This window comes from Callionymus lyra, chromosome 11 (assembly GCF_982586985.1).
Source record: "Callionymus lyra chromosome 11, fCalLyr1.hap1.1, whole genome shotgun sequence".
NCBI classification, from domain to species: Eukaryota; Metazoa; Chordata; class Actinopteri; order Syngnathiformes; family Callionymidae; genus Callionymus; species Callionymus lyra.
Window position 1 is genome coordinate 6,353,725 of NC_141828.1, and position 26,063 is coordinate 6,379,787.

At 41.0% G+C, this 26,063-nt stretch overlaps 2 protein-coding genes across 2 annotated transcripts; one reads left to right on the forward strand and one right to left on the reverse strand.

The window, feature by feature from the left end:
• The first annotated feature begins 482 nt into the window (after positions 1–482).
• prkg2l (protein kinase cGMP-dependent 2, like) lies at positions 483–16,557 on the forward strand. Its single transcript, XM_087802511.1, has 19 exons — positions 483–586; positions 1,337–1,675; positions 3,385–3,551; positions 3,661–3,774; positions 3,888–3,993; positions 4,897–4,960; positions 5,035–5,112; positions 5,214–5,308; positions 5,412–5,480; positions 5,715–5,813; positions 5,955–6,102; positions 7,219–7,355; positions 8,625–8,714; positions 8,772–8,913; positions 9,505–9,668; positions 9,955–10,077; positions 16,058–16,120; positions 16,216–16,282; positions 16,423–16,557. The coding sequence occupies exons 1-19, from the start codon at positions 483–485 to the stop codon at positions 16,516–16,518; spliced, it is 2,265 nt and encodes a 754-aa protein (XP_087658637.1). The 3' UTR covers positions 16,519–16,557.
• Positions 14,955–15,806, reverse strand: LOC148069080 (uncharacterized). The gene has a single exon (XM_087803230.1). The coding sequence runs from the start codon at positions 15,804–15,806 to the stop codon at positions 14,955–14,957; it is 852 nt and encodes a 283-aa protein (XP_087659356.1).
• Positions 16,558–26,063: the final 9,506 nt, after the last annotated feature.

Consider the following 26,063-nt stretch of genomic DNA (forward strand, 5'->3'; position numbering starts at 1 on the left):
ATGTACTTGTTTATTTATCGCTCCAGAGTTCTGGTGTCAGAGTGACCTTGTATTTGTTTCAATCATTTTTACTTTTTTATGCAGACACGGCAGCTGTCATCACGGATCGAGATAAAACACTTGTTTAGACACTTGATGAAATAAAGAAAACCAACATAAGGTTGATGTGTGTGTGTGTGTTGTGTCGGTTGCCAAGACCACCAGGGGCTGCCAAACACTCGGTCAGTGCCCGTCAGACCCCTCCCCTCTCAGACCAGCTTAGAAAGCTCAGACGGAGCCGTTGGTCGTCTGTGAGCAGCGGGATGGTCGTCCTGCAGCTCTTCCTTCCATAACACGCAGGTACGTCCACTGACTCTGGATCTGTTTGAGTGAATGACAGTCGAGATGCTGAGCAAAGATCCAGTCGCTGTTAGTGACACAGATGTTCAGACAATGATCTCTACACTGTCTCTGGAATGTCTCGGCAGGACGCATCAGTTTCTATGGTGGCCGGTCGGTTCCTGGTCATGGGCAACGGCTCCATAAAAGCAACTCGGGCGGAGAAGACCTGTGTCCACGCTGACCCGCCTGGACGAGACATCCTCATGTCAGAGTGCACCATCAGAATTCATACCATGTTTGAAAGTGCAATGTGTTGTTTTTACACTCCTAGAGCTCGAGAACAGAAGTTGAGGATTCATTGACTTGATACTTAGAATCATGTGACAAAAGTATCGATCTAGAGACGGTCCAGTGTTACACATGTGGTCCACCAGCACCACCGGGGCAATCGCAAACAAACAGTGTTCAAGCTTCACTTTTTTTAAATCATATTTTGTCCTCCTGGTGCTGGTTGACATTCGTTGTGTCATCGGCAGCGATTACGATGGTCGTCGATGGAGAGAACTTGTGTATTTCTATCATGTAGCAACACATTTGACATCATGCCAGGCTGTTGAGAATATGGACCTTAAATCTAAAGTCACTCATGTTTAAAGATAGACTTTTGTTACCAAGAATCTGCTATCAACACCATAATAATTCCTAATGGACATGTTGTTAAGGTTGAGTTTTCAATATTTAATGCAAGAATCACTGTTGATCACAACTGATGTGGGTCAGAAAGGACCACAGTTTCATTTATGCTGCATGTCTTGATACATGTATATTTGACAAATAAAAGAACTTGAACTTGAACTTGAACTGATAGGACAAACCTCTCAGTCTTAAGTCTTATCTTTAAAGTTTCTCTAGAATACTGAGGAAGAGCATCTTGACATATTCACGACACCGATCACTCCATTTAGTGCGATTTTCACCTGTTGCCCGGTGGCTTCATCCTCGCTCTGGTTCACAGGTTGAGGATCGCGCACCTCGAGGCCGAGCTGGCCCAGCGAGACCTGAAGCTGACGGCCCAGAAGATTCAGCTGCTGCATCTCCAGAGCGAGCTAGAAGCCAAGACGTCGCAGATCGACAAGCTCCAGGACGCCATCGGCTACAACGACAGCGGCTCTCTGTGGTGCCACCATCACTTCAGCGTCATCAATCAGGGGCCACGGCGCTTCCACAAGGTGGCCGTGGAGGTCCACCGCAGGCTGCGCGCCAAAGAGGGCGTGTCGGCCGAGCCCACGTCTGAGAACTTTTGTGGGGGCGTCCGGCCTGAACCGGTGCCGAGGACCGTCCACAAAGATTCATGGTGAGTGTCCAGGCATCTCAACCAACAGTGCCTTGAAAAACCTGCAGGTTGCAACTTGCAGATTGATTTTCAAAATTGCAGAAGAAACATTAAACAACCTGCAAGTGAAGTCTTAAAGTCGGGTATTGGTGAAAAAGCGATTTAGGGATCCGATCTAAGCAGTATAACAAGTCTCTTTGTGCTGATGTCACGGGCCATAGCTAACAGCAGCGCATCTGCTGCAGAGAAGACAGATGTTTGGAGAAGAACAATCACAGGATTCTACACTAACTTTATGAAGCATCTAGAGAAGCATCACGACAAAGAATATGAGAAGATCAGAGAAAAGAAAAAGACGAAAACAAACGAGGCAGTTAACTTTGCTGTTCTGTAGAGACGAGAGAAACTTTCATTCGACGGCGTGATAGTCAACAGTTACAAACTCTATTGTTAGTGTCGATGTTGACTTTATCTTTGGAAACTGCCTTAAATTTTATGAATAGAGAGTTTGTGTTTAATATGACTGACAGATGTAACTTTCACAAAGTTCAGGACGGCACAAAAATATATTTTAACAAGTTTAGTTTAGTCATAGCACGGTTAAACGCTTAACTAACTTTTAAATCATGTTGATCACTGATGTGATTATTGAGAGTTTCTTGTATTAAAATTGTGTTTAAAACCGTGATCATGAACTAAAGTCATCCAGACCTCTGTGTTCTAATCTAATCTAATCTTCTATACATGTGCATCGTTTGTGAATCAGATTCAGACGAGTTCATAGTATTTGTTTACATCATTTGTGTTGTTCTAATATATGATTATACTGAGTGTGCTTCTTTTATTGACATTTATTCTCACAAACGTATTCATCTTAAAACAGGGAAGACTCTAAGAATACTTTTATTTGACTTGTTATTACAAAAGTGTTATAATTATTTAGTTCTGGACTTTTGTGATCACTTAATAATCATGACACTTTCAGGGTTGTTTGCACTTTGTTCCACATCGTCTTCTTTGTCCAACTTGTCAACTTCACAGACCGTCTCAGATTTTTCAGGTTATAGGGAAACAAAGATTACAATTTAATTTGTTTCGTGCAGCACGGTGACGCAAAATGCTGCCGAACCAATTTGCTTTTAAAACAGAATAACTTCAGTTTAAACGTCATTCATATTAATAAGCAAATAAATGTCTTGCCACACCGTAAATATTGTTCTGCTCAAATGTCAGCCTCATAATTAGTGCACATTCTCCTCAAATAATGATTGTGTAAGCAAAGCTTCAATGTTCAATTCAGATGTGAAATAATAGGAGTGCAAACATTGTAGTTGTTGGTCTCAGCGCTGTGATAAGAGATAATGGCAGGAAGCTGCAGCCTCTTAATTCAGGATCCTCATTATGAGCATCTTCAATTACGGCGCGTGTGCATGAACCCAGCAGCTCCTGGAGTCCGTCTCAAAAGGCTCCGGGACATCATCTGTGTGATGTGGTAATCAGGTGCACTCGTCTTATGAATATACGCTGGTCGACCCGAAAAACCTAATCAGCAACCAGGAGACTGGAACACAAAAGGATGTTGAGGAGGAAGGTCAGTATAAAGAAACAAACAACCAGGGCTTTGTTATTGTCCCAGGTATTGGAGTAAAATAAGTATTTATCTTACAGTTCATCATCGATGTCCACAGTGTGTTAATATCTCTTTTTAAGACGATGTTTTTGTGTCGAAGCACCAAGCAGCTGATCAACAATGCTGTTCTGAAGAACGACTTCCTGAAGAGGCTGGAGCCCCAGCAGCTGAAGGAGATGGTGGACTGTATGTTCATGAAGGTGTACAGCATGGGTCAGCTGGTCATCCAGGAGGGACAGGCCGGAAACTACCTCTACGTCCTCGCAGGTATCTGGGTGGTATCATTCAGGGGGGAAAATACTATGGTTTTACTGCGTCTGGTGTTTATCTGGACTGGTGAGAGTGAAGCTTATCAGGATAATGCACTGAACTCCAGATGGCCTGCTGGAAGTGACTCAGAACGGGAAGCTTCTGGGCGACATGCGTCCAGAGACGGCGTTTGGTGAGCTGGCCATACTGTACAACTGCCAGAGAACTGCGACTGTGAAAGGTAAGGAACCAAATCATCAAGAGCTGAGCTAGTTTTGTGAAGATGTTTCTAATATTTGATCATAATATTTTCAATGATTTGTGTTTTCGATTGACACTTTCGCTCTTCAATAGCTGTGACGCAGTGTCACATCTGGGCCCTGGACCGTCAGACCTTCCAGACCATCATGAAGCAGACCTCGCAGGCCACCTACCAGGAATACTTCAACTTCTTAAGAAGGTGAAATACAAGTTTTTTTGTTTGGGCAACATGTAATCAAACCATTTGTGATGATCATTTACTTTTGCTACCTGGCATCAAACACATCGTAACATCCCTCTAAGCTCTTCTAACCTGTGCTGTGTCTGAGTGCACTGCGGTACAGTACACTGTAAGACAGTACACTTACTTGTCCAGTGCTCAAATTTCGACAGTGTAGTTCTGTCTCAAATCAAAGTGCTACACACTTGACTCGACAGTTTCTTCTTCTTCTACTTTTTAACGCTTTCCAGTTAAAAAAAAGTTATTCACTTGTGTTTCATTTTGTTATTATTGTTGTTGTGTTGTTTTGTGGTAAAATAAGTGTTTTCTCGACATTTACGTCAGTATCTGCTCCGATGACGTGTCGTCAGTGACGTAGCTTCAGTTTAGCATCAGTTTAGCTTCAGTTTAGCATCAGTTTAGCTTCAGTTTAGCTTCAGTTTAGCTTCAGTTTAGCTTCAGTTTAGCTTCAGTTTAGTTTCAGTTTAGCTTCAGTTTAGCTTCAGTTTAGCTTCAGTTTAGCTTCAGTTTAGCTTCAGTTTAGCTTCATCTACGTCACTAAGATGGAGGACGTTGAGGGTGGAAAGTGTCCATCGATCCACACTCAATTTTCCGGCCGATTGAGTGCTCATTGCGCACTACATTTTCGCACACTGCTCATCGGGCAGCATTTGCGCACTGTAAATATTAAGTGTAAGTGCAGAAGTGAGTGATTTGGGACACAGCCCAGGTATGTCTCTGTAGTTTTAGAAGCCAAAATGCAAACAATGCAGTTGACTTACCACATTAAAGACATATCTATCGAAATGTATAGCTGTGTCAAACTGGTCATCTAGCTACTTGTTTTCTTTCATTTATTTTTTCCCTTTTGTTTTTATGTAGTGTGTCTCTGCTTCAGCAGCTGCCGGAGGAGAAATTGGCAAAGATTGTGGATTGTTTAGAAGTTGTGAGTCACTTTTTCAAGTTTTTTTTTTAAAGTATTACATGCAAAAATAAACATAAATGATTCTTGATGTTTAGGAATATTTTGACAAAGGAGAGTACATCATTCGAGAAGGAGAGGAGGGGAATACGTTCTTCATCATTGCAAAAGGAGGGGTTGGTCAATTATTAATATCCAAGTCTCAGAATTCATGTTTAAATGTTGTATCTATTGTTGTAGAACGGTTCGATTCATTGGTTGAAAGTCTCTTCTGTAGGTGATCGTCACCCAGAGCACCGAGGGCTTCACCGAGCCGCAGGAAATCAAGACTTTAGGAGTCGGAGATTATTTTGGCGAAAAAGCACTGATCAGGTCAGAAACATAAGAGCTGCTCTGAGGAAACAGTTCATTTAAAAAAAAGTGTGTTTATTGCTCATGATTTATTTGGACTTCATCTCCTTGCACCATCATTCAGTGAGGATGTTCGTTCGGCCAACATCATCAGCCGCGAGAGCGACACTCAGTGTCTTGTCGTGGACCGAGAGTGAGTAACAACAGTCGGTGATTTTAGCATTTTACTATCTTTAACCCGTGCACCAGGAGTTCATCTATTAAAAGACCGGAAACTCATGAGTTCACCATCTGATCCAACACAGTCTTTTGTAAATGAGACCCAGATTTATGTTACTAGCCATGACCAGATCCAACTAGTCATGGTTTGAATGTCAACGGGTAAACCCTTGTTTAGACACCGATCCATCTGATTCAAATGTTGTAGGAACTTCAACCAGATGGTGGGAACGTATGAGGAGCTGCAGGTCAATCTCAAAGAATACGTGAATCACCTCACGAGGAGCGACAAGAAGAGGAACGCCTTGTAAGTCTTCCATCGCACCAGCATCCATTTCTGTGAACATCCTTGACTCATGATGGACAATGAGGAAGAAAGATATATATTGACAAGATCATTAAACTCACAAATGTGAATTGAACATCTAAGAGCACATGTGTCCTCCAGACAACTCTCCCCACTGGCCGACTCCACGGAGGGTTGTGAGTTGAGGAGACTCCAGGAGAAGATTGCTCTCATTCCAAATCGACAGCCTTTCAAGAGCCTGGAGGTCATCGCCACGCTGGGCACGGGCGGGTTTGGACGAGTGGAGCTGGTGAGTTGCTGACTGACACAGATTCTAGGAATGTGATGTTCGCCTTTAATAGTTCTGCATTTAAAGTGCAAAATTTACCAGAAATTCAAATTTCAATCGTTTTCCAGTCACTCTAGTGTCGACTAATTATTTTCAGAGTAATCTGTTTTATAGACACAAATGTTGTTCATTTTAATGTAGCGACTGAGTTGTCTTCGTCTTCATCTTCGTCCAATAAGACACTTGAAGCCTCCACATGAGGAATTGGTCTGAATTTTTTTTTAAAAGTCTTTATAATCTATTGGTCAAATAATTTGAAAACTCTCTTGACTCACTCAAGTTCCTCATCATGACCATGTTTTCAACTTATTACTTTAGAAAGTTGCTCTGAAATCTGGGCAAACGAAGTTACGAGAGTCCATTATGAAGTAATAATGGCTTCACTCCTCCTCCAGCCAGCTGTAATCACGCCCACTTTGTTATACAACGAGTCCATTGGAGGTGGAGACTTCCGGGATTAATGATGCTGCATGACAAGCCTTTATATTTAACCAATCACAGCAGAGTGGGTGTGGTTATGGTTATGGTTAAAGAGCTTTAATCTCCAGAAAAATAGTGTTTTAGTGGGCGGAGCTCAAGATCATTTTCTAATGTCAATATTTCAATGAAAAGATAGTTTTGTACAAACACACACCGATGATACAATAGAGTCACACATCACAACAACGACACACACACAAATACACACATTAGTTGACCTTTAAGCTTGTTTTAGCTGAAGATCCCAGACTCTCAGTTTAAACTTTGATGAGCTGAGAGACCTGGAGCTTCTGTTAGAAAGCTTAAACTTAAAACTAAAATAAGGTCTTATTTAATTTATTTCAGTACAATTGCTAACGTTGAGGCTTCAATACAAGATGGTCGTTACAGACGAGCAGCATGGAGGTAATGTTTTGGACGAGGATGAAGATAAAAACATGTGAGTGCTGGTCGCTACATTAGCATGGACGTACATCTTTACCAATAATCTTTGCCTGAAAAAGGAACATATCACTCTTAAAATAATCCAAACTATTAGTTCAGATGAGGACGAGTAGAAAACGAGCGTTGAAATTTGGGTGAATCCATCACTTCAAGGTGAAGCTGCGAGATGAGGACGTGACATTTGCACTCAAGTGTATCAAGAAGCAGCATGTTGTGGACACCAGGCAGCAGGAGCACATCTACTCGGAGAAGAACATCCTTCAGCAAACCAGCTCGCCCTTTATCATCAGGTAACCTGAAGACTGAACTATGGATGGATGGATGGATGGATGGATGGATGGATGGATGGATGGATGGATGGATGGATGGATGGATGGATGGATGGATGGATGGATGGATGGATGGATGGATGGATGGATGGATGGATGGATGGATGGATGGATGGATGGATAGAGAGAGAGAGAGACAGAGAGAAAGAGAGAGAGATGGATGGATGGATGGATGGATGGATGGATGGATGGATGGATGGATGGATGGATGGATGGATGGATGGATGGATGGATGGATGGATGGATGGATGGATGGATGGATGGATGGATGGATGGATGGATGGATGGATGGAGAGAGAGACAGAGAGAAAGAGAGAGAGATGGATGGATGGATGGATGGATGGATGGATGGATGGATGGATGGATGGATGGATGGATGGATGGATGGATGGATGGATGGATGGATGGATGGATGGATGGATGGATGGATGGATGGATGGATGGATGGATGGATGGATGGATGGATGGATGGATGGATGGATGGATGGATGGATGGATGGATGGATGGATGGATGGATGGATAGAGAGAGAGAGAGACAGAGAGAAAGAGAGAGAGATGGATGGATGGATGGATGGATGGATGGATGGATGGATGGATGGATGGATGGATGGATGGATGGATGGATGGATGGATGGATGGATGGATGGATGGACGGACGGACGGACGGACGGACGGACGGACGGACGGATGGATGGATACTTTAAATTGTTTATGTATTTATTGTGATGATAGATGATCAAATAAACATGAAGCTTCTGCCCTAAACTGTAGGACAAGCAACCTTCAACCGTAGCATGTTAGCATGTTAGCATCTGTTGCCACATTCAGCCCATGAGAAGAGCAGGATGGAACGCTGGCGTCACATGTTGCTGTGCAGTCGGCCTCAGAATGCTGCTCGCTCTGATCCTCTCCCCAGCCACACATTCATCTCCCCGGAACAAAAGCTCTGTGCAAACACGATGATGTTTCCTATTAACACTCAGTTCCTGCTCGACACTCCTACCTTCTGCTCCACTGCAGGACCTGGGAAGTGTAAATACCCTGCAGCGCTGTAACTCCTGTGAGCTGAGGGGCCCTCAGGAGTCCCATTAAAATAAAAACTCTTTCATCCAGTCGTGACTATCATCAGGTCACAAGCGGGTAGTGATTCAGCTGCAGTGTCTGCAGTCGTCGTGTGGACGCAGAAAACAAAAAGTCTTTCCTGAACAGCCTTATTTTTGTCGTTTCAGGTTTTTCAGAACATTCCTGGACAACAAGTTTGTGTACATGCTGCTGGAGGTCTGTCTTGGAGGAGAACTCTGGACGGTGCTCCGGGACATGTTCGTACGATCTCCGAGCAAAGACACATATATTAGATACTCATACTTCTCTTCCAGGAGCCACTTCAACGATCCCACGGCCCGGTTCTGCACCTGCTGCGTCTTAGAGGCCTTTGACTACCTCCACAAACTCGGGATCATCTACAGAGACCTCAAACCTGAGAACCTTCTGCTGGATGCCAGAGGCTACGTGAAGATGGTATGTTCCATGTGTTTGTGTCATTTAGACTATTGTAACAGTTTATTTTGGTGTCTAAACAAGAAGGATCTTCTCGCCTGCAGTTCATACAAAACTCTGCAGCCAGAATTCTGAGCCGCTCTAGTAGAAGAACTCACATTTCTCCGATCCTTAAAACTCTTCACTGGCTGCCAGTTTCTTTCAGGATCAATTTTAAAATTCTGGTTCTTACTTTCAGATCTATTCATGGTCAGACCTTCCATCAGTGATCTGATCCAGACTTACACCCCAGCTCGGGCTCTGAGGTCTGTGGATCAGAATCTACTGATGGTTCCTGAACACGGTTCAGGACCAGAGGAGAGAAATCCTTCCAGACTGTTGCTCCTAAGCTTTGGAACGATCTCTGTGTTTGATGATCTACTGACTCCTTTAAGAAAAATCTGAAGACATTTTTATTTGAGCTTTTTCCTGAATTTTCTTTCTGTGTTTGTCTTATGTTGTTTTGGCCTTTTAAAGTATATATTTTAACTGTGTATTGTTTTTGATTGTTAAAGTGCTTTGTGACCCTGGTATAGAAAGATCTTTACAAATACTTACTTACTTACTTTCTAGGCAGACTTTGGTTTTGCTAAAAAGATCGGCTTTGGGAAGAAGACCTGGACATTCTGTGGAACCCCCGAGTACGTTGCCCCCGAGGTCATTCTGAACAAAGGCCACAACTTTGGGGCGGACTGTTGGTCTTTGGGAATCCTCGTTTTTGAGCTTTTGACCGGAAAGTAAGTGACGTAACACCAGCGACCCGTTGCCTAAACTGTGCCGAGATCCTGGCGACAAGTTTTCAAACCAGATCGTGAATTTTAACGAGCGGTTTACATGAGAAAAACAAGTTCTTCCTGAAATCAAACGTTTAGAATTCATGTCAACACCTCATGCAACCCAGAGACGTTCAGAATGCAATAACAAGACGAATCATAGTTCAGGATGAGGTCATGGCGCCCCCTAGCGTTAAATGTATAATGGGAATACTGCAGCTACTAAACCATGAGCTCCTACTCTCTCCAGTCCACCGTTCTCCGGCTCAGACCCCATCAAGATCTACACAATGGTTCTCCATGGGATCGAGAAAGTGGATTTTCCCAAGAGGATTGGCAAGCATCCAGACGACCTCATCCGAAAACTGTGCAGGTAAATGATGATGATGTCAACAATGACTAGTTCTGTCAATAGGTTAAGAGAGATTAAGTAATTATTATCCTTAATTAAGTGTTACATTTTTTTAATATATATATCACCTAAAAACCTTGAGAAAAATCCTCAACTTGATGCTTCATAAAGTCATATTATTGTTGTTACCGACTGCCATTTTAGTCATTTACATCAGGGGCCCCAGCATTTTTTGTTTAACATTATTTTCATGGACCTTCATATAAAAACATTTTCCCACTAGTTTACAGGTTTAATTTTGGAGTAAACTTGACTCGACGTGTCAAGAGTCACAAGCTAATGTAACTTTTATTTCAAAATAAAACACCTTTAAGACAGTGATAATCAATAGAACAGAAATTGGTTTGTGGACTGCAACCTCTAGTTTCCACCAGCAGGGGGCGAATATAGCTAGATTCTGAGAATCCTTTCCTGCTATTTGAGTCATCGTTTCAAGAGCTGTGCTTGGTTGAGCCTTAAAGGTGGATATGAAATACACGCTTGTAGATAATGAGCAAAAGATGGACGCTCAAATAAGTTAACGTAAATATGTAATCTAATCTTATAAGAACAGCAGCAGTACTTATAAATATTTGACATCAAATAAAATATGTTTAATGGATAGTAATCTATACTTTTAAATTCACCCGCAAAATGTTTGTCTTCCGCTTAGGAAGTTCCGTAGACGTGTAAAAGTCCATGATGACGTCATTGTAACAATAACTGTCAAAAGCGATTTATTTTAGGATATTGATTAAAACGGACAAAACAGGAGTCCGTTCTGGTCGCTCCAACACGCCGTCACTTCCTGGTTCGTATGCTTCGCTTTGTTGCGAGAAAGGTCAATGCAGAGTGTCACGGGTCGTTTATTCTTCGCTTCAAGTCAAACAAAATACAAGCTTTACGATCGATCGGACGCACTTTCTCCCGGCGACTATACAGGTCAATAGCTACGGGAGAAAAGGTCTCGAACTGTAGAAACATCGCTATATATAAGGCAAATTCCGGGCCGAGAGGTCCTCCCCCTATCGCCATATTGGTTCCTTCAAGCTTCCTGTGCCACGATCCCCTGTGGAGATTCCTTCCTAATTTGTTTCCTTTTCTAATCATTCAAATGTTCTTGGGTGAGGGTTTCTGTCTCCTAGTTCCCCCCTTACGGATGTGTCCCGCTTCGTTCTTTTGATCCACGACCCAAGGTGTGAAAAGGCAGACAAACAGGCGTTTAAATAACCAGTGTCATGTCTCTAATTCTGTTCCAAGCTTGTCTTGAGATAGTGTGTCAGTCTGAGTGAAATGTTGATTGTGAATAGATCCCAGCAATTCAACAAAGAGCAAGAAGCGAAACACTGTACAGTGAGCTGTAAAAACTTCCTTTTAGAAGGCAGAAACCTCAAGCGGAACCAGACTCATTGTTGACGGCCTGCCGCTTTGACCGGCTGGGAGGAAGGATGGGGGGGTAGACAGATGGATAAGGAGAGGAGTAAGGGAAATTATAGTGAGAAAAAAAAGAGGAGAGTGTAGGAGAGTCCATGGAGGTGCTGGAGAGAACTCGGGATCTGATGACGTGGTGAAGATCCTGGATCAGCAGCAGCTCTGGAGGTGGAGCCCTGGGGCTCCGGGAGAGAAATAAAAAGGTGTGGGTTTAAACTGCACAGGTGATGAATGTAATGCAGAAAAGAAGGATATACAGAGCTCGGTGTCTAAAACTCCTCCAGCATTCTCAGCCTATAGCAGCTAAGATAAACAGTTAAGTTAGTTATAGCAGCTAAAGATAAACAGTTAAGTTAGTTATAGCAGCTAAAGATAAACAGTTAAGTTAGTTATAGGCTTTATCGAAAAGTAAGGTTTTAAGATTGTTTTTAAACATAGAGAGGGTGTCTGCCCTCCGGACTGAAGCCGGTAGTTGGTTCCACAGCAGAGGGGCTTGAAAACTGAAGGCCCTAGCTCCAAATCTACATTTAGAGATTTGTGGTATAACTAATAGATCAGAGTTTAAGGATCGTAAGGTCCTAGAGGGTTGGTAAGTTTGGATTAAATCTTTAATGTATGTTGGTGCTAGACCATGTAAGGCTTTATAGGTTAGGAGAAGGATTTTAAATTGTATTCTAAATTCTACAGGAAGCCAATGTAGGGAAGACAGCACAGGGGAAATGTGTTTGCGCCTCTTAGTCTTAGTCAGGACACGAGCTGCAGAGTTCTGAATGAGCTGAAGAGTTCTGAGAGACTTTTTAAAACATCCTGACAGAAGAGAGTTACAATAGTCCAGCCTAGAAGTTACAAAAGCATGGATAAGCTTCTCAGCAGCATCTAAAGGAAGGAAGTGCCTGATTTTTGAAATGTTACGAAGGTGGAAGTAAGCAGTCCGTGAGATTTGTTTTATGTGTGAGTTAAATGATAAGTTCTCGTCAAAGCATACACCCAGATTCTTTACAGTGGTGCTAGTAGCAGGAGCAAGTCCATTATGTAAAGATCATTAGTTAAAGATTGTCTGAGATGTTGCGGACCAACTAGTAAAACCTCAGTCTTTTCCGAGTTCAGTAGGAAGAAGTTTTTGGTCATCCAGGACTTGATATCTGTAATACAGGACTGTAGTAGTGTTAGCTGATTTCTTTCATCTGGCTTCATGGACAAGTAGAGTTGGGTGTCATCAGCATAACAGTGAACGTTTATAGAGTGTCTTCTGATCAAGTCCCCTAGTGGGAGCATATAGATTGTGAATAGTATTGGACCAAGAACAGAACCTTGTGGGACACCATAGCTGACCTTAGTCTGTGTCGATGAGAGGTGGTTGACATGTACATAGTGCGTTCTATCCGACAGGTAAGATTTAAACCAGTTAAGAGCAGTTCCACGAATGCCTATATGGTTTCCTAGCCTCTGTAGAAGGATTTGGTTGTTCGACAGTGTCAAATGCAGCACTGAGATCTAGAAGAACAAGAACTGAAACATGGCCCTGATCAGAGGCCATCAGTAGGTCGTTACTTACTTTTACCAGGGCGGTCTCTGTGCTGTGGTGTTCCCTAAAACCAGACTGAAACACCTCAAATTGATCATTGTCCTGGAGATAATCACAGAGCTGACTTGTTACCACTTTCTCCAGAAGTTTTGAAATGAAGACAAGATTAGAGATAGGCCTATAGTTAGTGAGGACCTCTGGATCGAGAGTGGGTTTTTTAAGCAGAGGTTTAATTACTGCAACTTTAAAAATCTGAGGCACATAGCCGGATGTTATTAACAAGTTAATAATGTCAAGTATGAAAGTGCTAAGTAAGGGGAACAGTTCTTTAAGTAGCCATGTGGGAATAGGATCGAGAAGACATGTTGTGGACTTTGAGGAGGAAACAACCTGGGACAGCTGTCGAGGACTCACTGGTAGAAAGGAGTCAAAATATGTATCAGTCATAGTGTCTGTGTCCGGTGAGGCTGGACCGGTTGTATTAGAAGAATCTAGCAGGTCTTTAATCTTTCCTCTGATAGTTACAATGTTTTCATTAAAAAAGTTCATGAAGTCACTGCTACTGAGATGAGGAGGGATGGACTGCTCAATGGACTGATGGCTCTGTGTCAGCCTGGCTACAGTGCTGGATAAGAACTTGGGGTTATTCTTATTTGCTTCTATTAGTGATGAGTAATAGCTGGCTCTGGCTTTCCGAAGAGATGCCTTGTATATTTTTAACTTATCCTGCCAGTCCTGGTAGAATTCATTATGTTTTGATGAACGCCATTTGTTCTCTAGTCGTCTAGAATCCTGTTTTAATTTACGTGTTTCCTGAGTAGACCAGGGAGCAAGACTACTTCTGTTAACAGTCTTTTGAGTTAGTGGTGCAATTAAGTCAAGCGTATTATGCAACGAGTCTGTAAAACTGCCCACAAAGTTATCAATGTCGGGGTGACTATGGGTAGAGTTTCTTGACACACTGAGCACAGAGGGAATTATTTCCATAAACTTGGTAACAGCACTTTCAGACAGACATCTTTTGAGAGTGCTCCTGCTCTGTAGACTTGGGTAATTTAAGATAAAATCAAAGGTTATTAATTGATGGTCGGAAAGAACTGAATTCTGAGGAGAGACAATAACATTTTTAATTTCAAGTCTGTATGCTTGGACAAGATCTAATGTGTGCTTAAAACAGTGAGTCGGTTCATGTACATACTGAAAGAAACCAAATGACTCCAGGATAGAGTTAAACCTGTTAGCTAAGCTATCATGGACCATATCAACATGGATGTTAAAGTCACCAACAATAATCACTTTATCTGATTTAAGCACCAGGCTGGTCAGGAACTCCAGGAATTCAGACAAAAATTCAGAATAAGGTCCAGGGGGACGATAGACTCCAACAAAGAGAAGTGACTGACCTGATCTCAAGGTTGTATTAGATACGCTAAGTATAATACTTTCAAAAGAGTTTAAATCACATTGTGGTCTAGTAAAGCTTGACAGACATGAGTTGATGATGGCTGCGATTCCACCTCCTCGACCAGAGCGTCGAGGGGCGTTAAAGTTAGTGTGGCTGGGTGGTGTTGATTCATTTAAAGATACGTAATCATCTATAGACAGCCAGGTTTCGGTTAAGCAGAATAAGTCAATGGTTTTATCTGATATAAATTCATTTATTAGTGCAGCTTTTGAGGACAGGGATCGGATATTCAACAATCCACACTTAATTCTCCTGTCCTCTACAATGGTAGTATTTATTTGATTTAGATTTATTTGAATTAGATTTTCTTTAACAGCTCTTTTACTGACATTTTTTCTTGGTTTTATTAAGCGGGTCAGATTGACCCTCTTTATGTGGTTAAAGGCGGGCAGAAGAGTGTGGAAGACTGCAGTTCTGCCTTCTGATCTGAAGTCTGAGTCACGTTACACTAAAACTCTCAACACTGCTAGACAAGAGAGATGCTCCTTCCAACGTGGGATGGATGCAGTCTCTCCTAAGCAGACCAGGTTTTCCCCAGAAGGTTTTCCAGTTGTTAACAAAGCCAACCCCATTTGCAGGGCAGCACTCCGACAACCAGCGATTAAATGATGAATAGCGAGTAAACATATCATCATTGGCCATATTGGGAAGGGGTCCAGAGAACACTACGGAGTCCGACATTGTTCGTGCGAATGTTAACTGAACGTTAACCTTGGTGACGTCAGAGCGACGTAATCGGATGTCGTTGCTGCCGACATGAATAATTATCTTACTGTATTTATGTTTAGCTTTAGCCAGCAGCTTTAAATTTGATTCAATGTCGCCCGCTCTGGCCCCAGGAATGCAGACTACTCTCGCTGGCTTCGCTAGTTTAACGTTCCGAAGTATGGAATCGCCTACGAACAGAGCAGGTTCCTCGACCGGTGACTTGTCGAGTGGAGAAAATCTGTTCGAAATGCTAAGGGGTTGGTGGTGCTCCGTTGACTTTGGCCGGGAACTATTCCTCCCACAAACAGTCACCCACCGACCCTGGTTTCCCGGCTGCTCGGGAATTGCTGGAGGACTACCTGCTAGGCTATGTGGCTGTGCACTGTCTACCTGACACTGGCTAGCTAGAGGTTTAGCTTCGACAGCGCACAACCGGCTCTCTAGTTCAACGAGCTTCACCTCCAGTCTAGCTAACAGGCTACACTTTACACAACTAATGCTATCTCTAAAGGAGGTCGAAGCGTAACTGAACATCTGACACACCGAGCAGGAAAGAAAAGAGGAGGGAGAAGGAGGAGACATAGTGAGAGGAAAGTTTGACGAATGCGCTCACCGGGAAGTTTTTCGAACTTGTCCTCGGCCTGATTCGACTTCGGAGGATGTTGGTCCAAAACTAAATGTAGATGTTCACGGATGCTCCAGGAATAAGGCGAACAAAAAGAGAAACGATTGTTCTGCTTGGAGCGAGAGCTTGGAGCGAGAGAGACGCTGCACGGTGCGACGAATGATGATGAAGATACGTTTCTGAGTCTCTGGATCTCTTAAACTCCCAGATTAAACCCGGTGGAGCGACTCGGGAACCAGAAGAGTGGAATCACAGACATCAAGAAGCACAAGTGAGTGTCTTCACGATCGACTCAGAGCAAAAGTCTGGTGTCATCCGTGTGATGGATCGAGAGGACGAACATCTAACAATGGTCTCGTCCTGAAGGTGGTTCCAGGGATTCAACTGGGAGGGTTTGAGGCGACACAAGCTTCCTTCGCCGCTGAGGAGGGAGGTGAGTCACTGGTGACACCATCAGGTGAGATGGTCACTCTGACGTGGTCCAGGATCAGGAGCCTGACAGGAGTCCTGTTCGTCACGCTAACATCATGTGACAGCTTCCACCCCCCCCTGAGTGTTGGTCTCCCTGTGCAGCTCAAGGGTCCCACGGATCACAGCCACTTCGACCTGTTTCCTCCGGACACGGACGAGCCTCCGGACGAGCTGTCGGGCTGGGATAAAGACTTCTGATGGCGGTCAAGCGGCAGGAATATCTGGACGCGGTTCTGCGGCGTCACCACGGCAACCTGCTGAACCCAGCTTCTGTGTCTTTTACCATTGGCCGGAACTTTTGCATATTTATAAAAATAAAAATAAACTGACCTAACAAAAAAAAATGCATTCCTTTGTTGCTAAGTCCATTTTTGATACATATTTCACACATTCAAAGTTGAGGTAGAATAGAAAATCCCTTTAACATGACGTAATATTATGACCACTTAAACACTTTCTTAAAAAGGTCAATGAACTCTCAGCAAATAGTAGTGAAGTTAGAGTTTATTTTATCAACTATACTACTTATATATACTATATAAGTATACCACGTCAATTACAGTAAAAATATACTCTTAGTACACTTAAATATACTTCTTTTTTTCCAAGAGATGTCAAAAGTAACCTTGAAGTATACAAGTTGAATTTTAGTTTAAAACAAGTAAACTAATAGGTGTCTTACATCAACTGTAATAAAAACAACCAAAAATGTAACTAATTGAAACTCCTGAGTCGTATGCTTTGTAACTTCAGGTTTTACTCACACACAGCTGCTTTCATTATTTCAGTATTCAGTGCAGGAACTCACCACGGCCGGGTGTGGAATTCACGCTTTCTCATAAACGAGGCGAACTTGAATCGCAGACCAGTGGCGGATAGTGAAAGATATTCTAGATATCTGCCTTTTCCGATAAAAGAAACAGAGGAAAAAAACTCAATATTAGTTTCATGAAGAAATCAAGACGTTGACAGCTTATGATGAATAATAATGAGTGTTTATTATGCTCCTTGTTTTGATATAAAAGTGAAAAATACTGCAATACGTTCACAGGCTTTATACAGAATAAAGCTATAAAAAGCAAAGGGAAAACTAATAACATGTCCTACCCACTCTACCCACTCTACCCACTCTACCCACTCTACCCACTCTACCCACTCTACCCACTCTACCCACTCTACCCACTCACCACTGCAAATTGAAAAAAAGGAAAATGAAACTGAGAAATCTAAATGCAGAGACTCGGTTCTCACGCCATTTTTCAATTTGATCAACATTATTTAAAACATTTTTAGTTTTTTTCTCAATTATTGTTTTTTATTTATTTGGTTTAATCTGTGTGATGTATGTCAGTGGTATAATTAAAATGTGTTTTCAGCTTCTACGCTGTAAACAAGGAGCATAATAAACGTTATTATTCATCATTAACTGTCTGAGTCTTGATCGCTACATTACACTAATAGTTTAGACTAGTTGAACTGTTTCCATGGTAATAGGCAGATGAATGTGGTGAAAAATAGGCGAACCAAGAATACTTTTCACGATTTGCAACGAGATAGACCGGATATGACGAATGACAAAAACAAATATTATAAACAGAATCAATGCAAATAAATATAGTTTATTCACAAACATATCACTGTTGATGACCATCCACCACTTTTACACTCACCTGTAACCATTAAAAATGACCAGAATGAGGTTTTAAAATAACTATAGCAAATAATCTCTTCATCATAATAACCGCAACCTCATTAGCATCAAGCTAACATTAAATTACATCAATATAAACCGGATGAAGTTGTGAAACATATTTAGGAAATAAAATGGTGTCAAATCCCTACATAAAAATGTCACTGGACCAGCTATGATTATTTGAATGTTTATTATTTTTATCAGAAGCCCTTATCTTCCAGTTTCCTTTACTGCCGTTTCCATGTTCAGCCAGGGTGTGGCGGCAGTGAGTTAAACTTCCTCGAGCTTTCCCGCTGCTCCCCCACGTGTCGATTTAATAGAAAACGTCCTCATAGTTGCAAAGGTCAAACGATGACGTCATCATTAGTGCTGGTGGTCTTTAAATGCTTTTAAAAAGTTATACTTCAACAGATCTTTTGACCTGTGAAGAAAAAAAACAAACTTAAGAAAATAGGTTTGTTTGTTTGTTCTTCAGTGCTTTATTTCATTCAAAACATTCAGAAATAAAAGAACGAGTGAGTCGACAACACAATACATTTGTTTGCAAGCAAGTCCCTGTTTCCTGTATGACGCCTGTCGACGAAATATACGAGTAAAACATTCAAATTATAAATCTTTTTTTTTACAGATGATCATGAAGATGATTGAACAATAAACACGTGTGACTCGCACATTTGTTCACAAACATCCGTCATCATGACACTGCTGTGTCAACCATTAACACTTTCAAATTATAAATCTTTTTTTTTACATATTATCATGAAGATGATTGAAAAATAAACATGTGTGACTCGCACATTTGTTCACCAGCAACTGTATTCAACTGTTAAAACAAACGTATTCATTGGAGACACAAATAAACGCTGGTGACTCGCACATGTGTTCACCAGCAACTGTATTCAACTGTTAAAACAAACGTATTCATTGGAGACACAAATTAACACTGGTGACTCGCACATGTGTTCACCAGCAACTGTATTCAACTGTTAAAACAAACGTATTCATTGGAGACACAAATTAACACTGGTGACTCGCACATGTGTTCACCAGCAACTGTATTCAACTGTTAAAACAAACGTATTGATTGGAGACACAAATTAACACTGGTGACTCGCACATGTGTTCACCAGCAACTGTATTCAACTGTTAAAACAAACGTATTCATTGGAGACACACATAAACGCTGGTGACTCGCACATGTGTTCACGAGCAACTGTATTCAACTGTTAAAACAAACGTATTCATTGGAGACACAAATTAACACTGGTGACTCGCACATGTGTTCACCAGCAACTGTATTCAACTGTTAAAACAAACGTATTCATTGGAGACACACATAAACGCTGGTGACTCGCACATGTGTTCACGAGCAACTGTATTCAACTGTTAAAACAAACGTATTCATTGGAGACACAAATTAACGCTGGTGACTCGCACATGTGTTCACCAGCAACTGTATTCAACTGTTAAAACAAACGTATTCATTGGAGACACAAATTAACACTGGTGACTCGCACATGTGTTCACCAGCAACTGTATTCAACTGTTAAAACAAACGTATTCATTGGAGACACACATAAACGCTGGTGACTCGCACATGTGTTCACGAGCAACTGTATTCAACTGTTAAAACAAACGTATTCATTGGAGACACAAATAAACGCTGGTGACTCGCACATGTGTTCACAAGCACGTACCAGCAACTGTCTTCATATCGTGTCAGGAAATCAACAGTTAAAACTTTCAAACCACAAAAATTATTTTCATACTTCAGATGATCATGAAGATGATTGAAAAATAAACGTGTGTGACTCGCACATTTGTTCACAAACAACCGTCATCATGACACTGCTGTGTCAACCATTAAAACTTTCAAATTATAAATCTTTTTTTACAGATATTCTTAAATGTATTAACTGGAAACAAACATAAATGTTTGTGACTCGCACATGTGTTCACGAGCAACTGTATTCAACTGTTAAAACAAACGTATTCATTGGAGACACAAATAAACGCTGGTGACTCGCACATGTGTTCACGAGCAACTGTATTCAACTGTTAAAACAAATCACAAATGCATTCATTGGAGACAAAAATAAACGCTGGTGACTCGCACATGTGTTCACGAGCACGTACCAGCAACTGTCTTCATATCGTGTCAGGAAATCAACAGTTAAAACTTTCAAACCACAAAAATTATTTTCATACTTCAGATGATCATGAAGATGATTGAAAAATAAACGTGTGTGACTCGCACATTTGTTCACAAACAACCGTCATCATGACACTGCTGTGTCAACCATTAACACTTTCAAATTATAAATCTTTTTTTACAGATATTCATAAATGTATTAACTGGAAACAAACATAAATGCTTGTGACTCGCACATGTGTTCACGAGCAACTGTATTCAACTGTTAAAACAAACGTATTCATTGGAGACACAAATAAACGCTGGTGACTCGCACATGTGTTCACGAGCAACTGTATTCAACTGTTAAAACAAACGTATTCATTGGAGACACAAATAAACGCTGGTGACTCGCACATGTGTTCACGAGCAACTGTATTCAACTGTTAAAACAAACGTATTCATTGGAGACACAAATAAACGCTGGTGACTCGCACATGTGTTCACGAGTAACTGTATTCAACTGTTAAAACAAACATATTCATTGGAGACACAAATAAACGCTGGTGACTCGCACATGTGTTCACGAGCAACTGTATTCAACTGTTAAAACAAACGTATTCATTGGAGACACAAATAAACGCTGGTGACTCGCACATGTGTTCACGAGCAACTGTATTCAACTGTTTAAACAAACGTATTCATTGGAGACACAAATAAACGCTGGTGACTCGCACATGTGTTCACGAGCAACTGTATTCAACTGTTAAAACAAACGTATTCATTGGAGACACAAATAAACGCTGGTGACTCGCACATGTGTTCACGAGCAACTGTATTCAACTGTTAAAACAAATCACAAATGCATTCATTGGAGACACAAATAAACGCTGGTGACTCGCACATGTGTTCACGAGCACGTACCAGCAACTGTCTTCATATCGTGTCAGGAAATCAACAGTTAAAACTTTCAAACCACAAAAATTATTTTCATACTTCAGATGATCATGAAGATGATTGAAAAATAAACGTGTGTGACTCGCACATTTGTCCACAAACAACTGTCATCATGACACTGCTGTGTCAACCATTAAAACTTTCAAATTATAAATCTTTTTATACAGATATTCATAAATGTATTAACTGGAAACAAACATAAATGCTTGTGACTCGCACATGTGTTCACGAGCAACTGTATTCAACTGTTAAAACAAACGTATTCATTGGAGACACAAATAAACGCTGGTGACTCGCACATGTTTTCACGAGCAACTGTATTCAACTGTTAAAACAAACGTATTCATTGGAGACAAACATAAACGCTGGTGACTCGCACATGTGTTCACGAGCAACTGTATTCAACTGTTAAAACAAACGTATTCATTGGAGACACAAATAAACACTGGTGACTCGCACATGTGTTCACGTGCAACTGTATTCAACTGTTAAAACAAACGTATTCATTGGAGACACAAATAAACACTGGTGACTCGCACATGTGTTCACGAGCAACTGTATTCAACTGTTAAAACAAATGTATTCATTGGAGACAAACATAAACGCTTGTGACTCGCACATGTGTTCACGAGCAACTGTATTCAACTGTTAAAACAAACGTATTCATTGGAGACACAAATAAACGCTGGTGACTCGCACATGTGTTCACGAGCAACTGTATTCAACTGTTAAAACAAACGTATTCATTGGAGACACAAATAAACGCTGGTGACTCGCACATGTGTTCACGAGCAACTGTATTCAACTGTTAAAACAAACGTATTCATTGGAGACAGAATTAAACGCTGGTGACTCGCACATGTGTTCACGAGCAACTGTATTCAACTGTTAAAACAAACGTATTCATTGGACACACAAATAAACGCTGGTGACTCGCACATGTGTTCACGAGCAACTGTATTCAACTGTTAAAACAAACGTATTCATTGGAGACACAAATAAACGCTGGTGACTCGCACATGTGTTCACGAGCACGTACCAACAACTGTCTTCGTAACGTGTCAGGAAATCAACAGTTAAAACTTTCAAACCACAAAAATTATTTTCATACTTCAGATGATCATGAAGATGATTGAAAAATAAACGCGTGTGACTCGCACATTTGTTCACAAACAACCGTCATCATGACACTGCTGTGTCAACCATTAACACTTTCAAATTATAAATCTTTTTTTTACAGATATTCATAAATGTATTAACTGGAAACAAACATAAATGCTTGTGACTCGCACATGTGTTCACGAGCAACTGTATTCAACTGTTAAAACAAACGTATTCATTGGAGACACAAATAAACGCTGGTGACTCGCACATGTGTTCACGAGCAACTGTATTCAACTGTTAAAACAAACGTATTCATTGGAGACACAAATAAACGCTGGTGACTCGCACATGTGTTCACGAGCAACTGTATTCAACTGTTAAAACAAACGTATTCATTGGAGACACACATAAACGCTGGTGACTCGCACATGTGTTCACGAGCAACTGTATTCAACTGTTAAAACAAACGTATTCATTGGAGACACAAATAAACGCTGGTGACTCGCACATGTGTTCACGAGCAACTGTATTCAACTGTTAAAACAAACGTATTCATTGGAGACACAAATAAACACTGGTGACTCGCACATGTGTTCACGAGCAACTGTATTCAACTGTTAAAACAAACGTATTCATTGGAGACACAAATAAACGCTGGTGACTCGCACATGTGTTCACGAGCAACTGTATTCAACTGTTAAAACAAACGTATTCATTGGAGACACAAATAAACGCTGGTGACTCGCACATGTGTTCACGAGCACGTACCAACAACTGTCTTCGTAACGTGTCAGGAAATCAACAGTTAAAACTTTCAAACCACAAAAATTATTTTCATACTTCAGATGATCATGAAGATGATTGAAAAATAAACGTGTGTGACTCGCACATTTGTTCACAAACAACTGTAATCATGACACTGCTCTGTCAACCATTAAACTTTCAAATTAGAAATCTTTTTTTTTACAGATATTCATAAATGTATTAACTGGAGACAAACATAAATGCTTGTGACTCGCACATGTGTTCACGAGCAACTGTATTCAACTGTTAAAACAAACGTATTCATTGGAGACAAACATAAACGCTGGTGACTCGCACATGTGTTCACGAGCAACTGAATTCAACTGTTAAAACAAACGTATTCATTGGAGACACACATAAACGCGTGTGACTCGCACATGTGTTCACGAGCAACTGTATTCAACTGTTAAAACAAACGTATTCATTGGAGACACAAATAAACGCTGGTGACTCGCACATGTGTTCACGAGCAACTGTATTCAACTGTTAAAACAAACGTATTCATTGGAGACACAAATAAACGCTGGTGACTCGCACATGTGTTCACGAGCAACTGTATTCAACTGTTAAAACAAACGTATTCATTGGAGACACAAATAAACGCTGGTGACTCGCACATGTGTTCACGAGCAACTGTATTCAACTGTTAAAACAAACGTATTCATTGGAGACACACATAAACGCTGGTGACTCGCAAATGTGTTCACGAGCAACTGTATTCAACTGTTAAAACAAACGTATTCATTGGAGACACAAATAAACGCTGGTGACTCGCACATGTGTTCACGAGCAACTGTATTCAACTGTTAAAACAAACGTATTCATTGGAGACACAAATAAACGCTGGTGACTCGCACATGTGTTCACGAGCAACTGTATTCAACTGTTAAAACAAACGTATTCATTGGAGACACACATAAACGCTGGTGACTCGCAAATGTGTTCACGAGCAACTGTATTCAACTGTTAAAACAAACGTATTCATTGGAGACACAAATAAACGCTGGTGACTCGCACATGTGTTCACGAGCAACTGTATTCAACTGTTAAAACAAACGTATTCATTGGAGACACAAATAAACACTGGTGACTCGCACATGTGTTCACGAGCAACTGTATTCAACTGTTAAAACAAACGTATTCATTGGAGACACAAATAAACGCTGGTGACTCGCACATGTGTTCACGAGCAACTGTATTCAACTGTTAAAACAAACGTATTCATTGGAGACACAAATAAACGCTGGTGACTCGCACATGTGTTCACGAGCACGTACGAACAACTGTCTTCGTAACGTGTCAGGAAATCAACAGTTAAAACTTTCAAACCACAAAAATTATTTTCATACTTCAGATGATCATGAAGATGATTGAAAAATAAACGTGTGTGACTCGCACATTTGTTCACAAACAACTGTAATCATGACACTGCTCTGTCAACCATTAAACTTTCAAATTAGAAATCTTTTTTTTTACAGATATTCATAAATGTATTAACTGGAGACAAACATAAATGCTTGTGACTCGCACATGTGTTCACGAGCAACTGTATTCAACTGTTAAAACAAACGTATTCATTGGGGACAAACATAAACGCTGGTGACTCGCACATGTGTTCACGAGCAACTGTATTCAACTGTTAAAACAAACGTATTCATTGGAGACACACATAAACGCGTGTGACTCGCACATGTGTTCACGAGCAACTGTATTCAACTGTTAAAACAAACGTATTCATTGGAGACACAAATAAACGCTGGTGACTCGCACATGTGTTCACGAGCAACTGTATTCAACTGTTAAAACAAACGTATTCATTGGAGACACAAATAAACGCTGGTGACTCGCACATGTGTTCACGAGCAACTGTATTCAACTGTTAAAACAAACGTATTAATTGGAGACACAAATAAACGCTGGTGACTCGCACATGTGTTCACGAGCAACTGTATTCAACTGTTAAAACAAACGTATTCATTGGAGACACACATAAACGCGTGTGACTCGCACATGTGTTCACGAGCAACTGTATTCAACTGTTAAAACAAACGTATTCATTGGAGACACAAATAAACGCTGGTGACTCGCACATGTGTTCACGAGCAACTGTATTTAACTGTTAAAACAAACGTATTCATTGGAGACAAAAATAAACGCTGGTGACTCGCACATGTGTTCACGAGCAACTGTATTCAACTGTTAAAACAAACGTATTCATTGGAGACACAAATAAACGCTGGTGACTCGCAAATGTGTTCACGAGCAACTGTATTCAACTGTTAAAACAAACATATTCATTGGAGACACAAATCAACGCTGGTGACTCGCACATGTGTTCACGAGCAACTGTATTCAACTGTTAAAACAAACGTATTCATTGGAGACACAAATAAACGCTGGTGACTCGCACATGTGTTCACGAGCAACTGTATTCAACTGTTAAAACAAACGTATTCATTGGAGACACAAATAAACGCTGGTGACTCGCACATGTATTCACGAGCAACTGTATTCAACTGTTAAAACAAACATATTCATTGGAGACACAAATAAACGCTGGTGACTCGCACATGTGTTCACGAGCAACTGTATTCAACTGTTAAAACAAACGTATTCATTGGAGACACAAATAAACGCTGGTGACTCGCACATGTGTTCACGAGCAACTGTATTCAACTGTTAAAACAAACGTATTCATTGGAGACACAAATAAACACTGGTGACTCGCACATGTGTTCACGAGCAACTGTATTCAACTGTTAAAACAAACGTATTCATTGGAGACACAAATAAACGCTGGTGACTCGCACATGTGTTCACGAGCAACTGTATTCAACTGTTAAAACAAACGTATTCATTGGAGACACAAATAAACGCTGGTGACTCGCACATGTTTTCACGAGCAACTGTATTCAACTGTTAAAACAAACGTATTCATTGGAGACACAAATAAACGCTGGTGACTCGCACATGTGTTCACGAGCAACTGTATTCAACTGTTAAAACAAACGTATTCATTGGAGACACAAATAAACGCTGGTGACTCGCACATGT

Excerpts from the sequence above, each read along its gene's own strand:
- LOC148069080 (XM_087803230.1), bottom strand. The coding sequence starts at position 15,806 with ATGTCTCCTCCTTCTCCCTCCTCTTTTCTTTCCTGCTCGGTGTGTCAG.
- prkg2l (XM_087802511.1), top strand. The coding sequence starts at position 483 with ATGGTGGCCGGTCGGTTCCTGGTCATGGGCAACGGCTCCATAAAAGCA. Across the intron at positions 8,914-9,504 it reads CCAGAGGCTACGTGAAGATG|GCAGACTTTGGTTTTGCTAA; the intron begins GTATGTTCCATG and ends CTTACTTTCTAG. Across the intron at positions 9,669-9,954 it reads TTTGAGCTTTTGACCGGAAA|TCCACCGTTCTCCGGCTCAG; the intron begins GTAAGTGACGTA and ends TACTCTCTCCAG.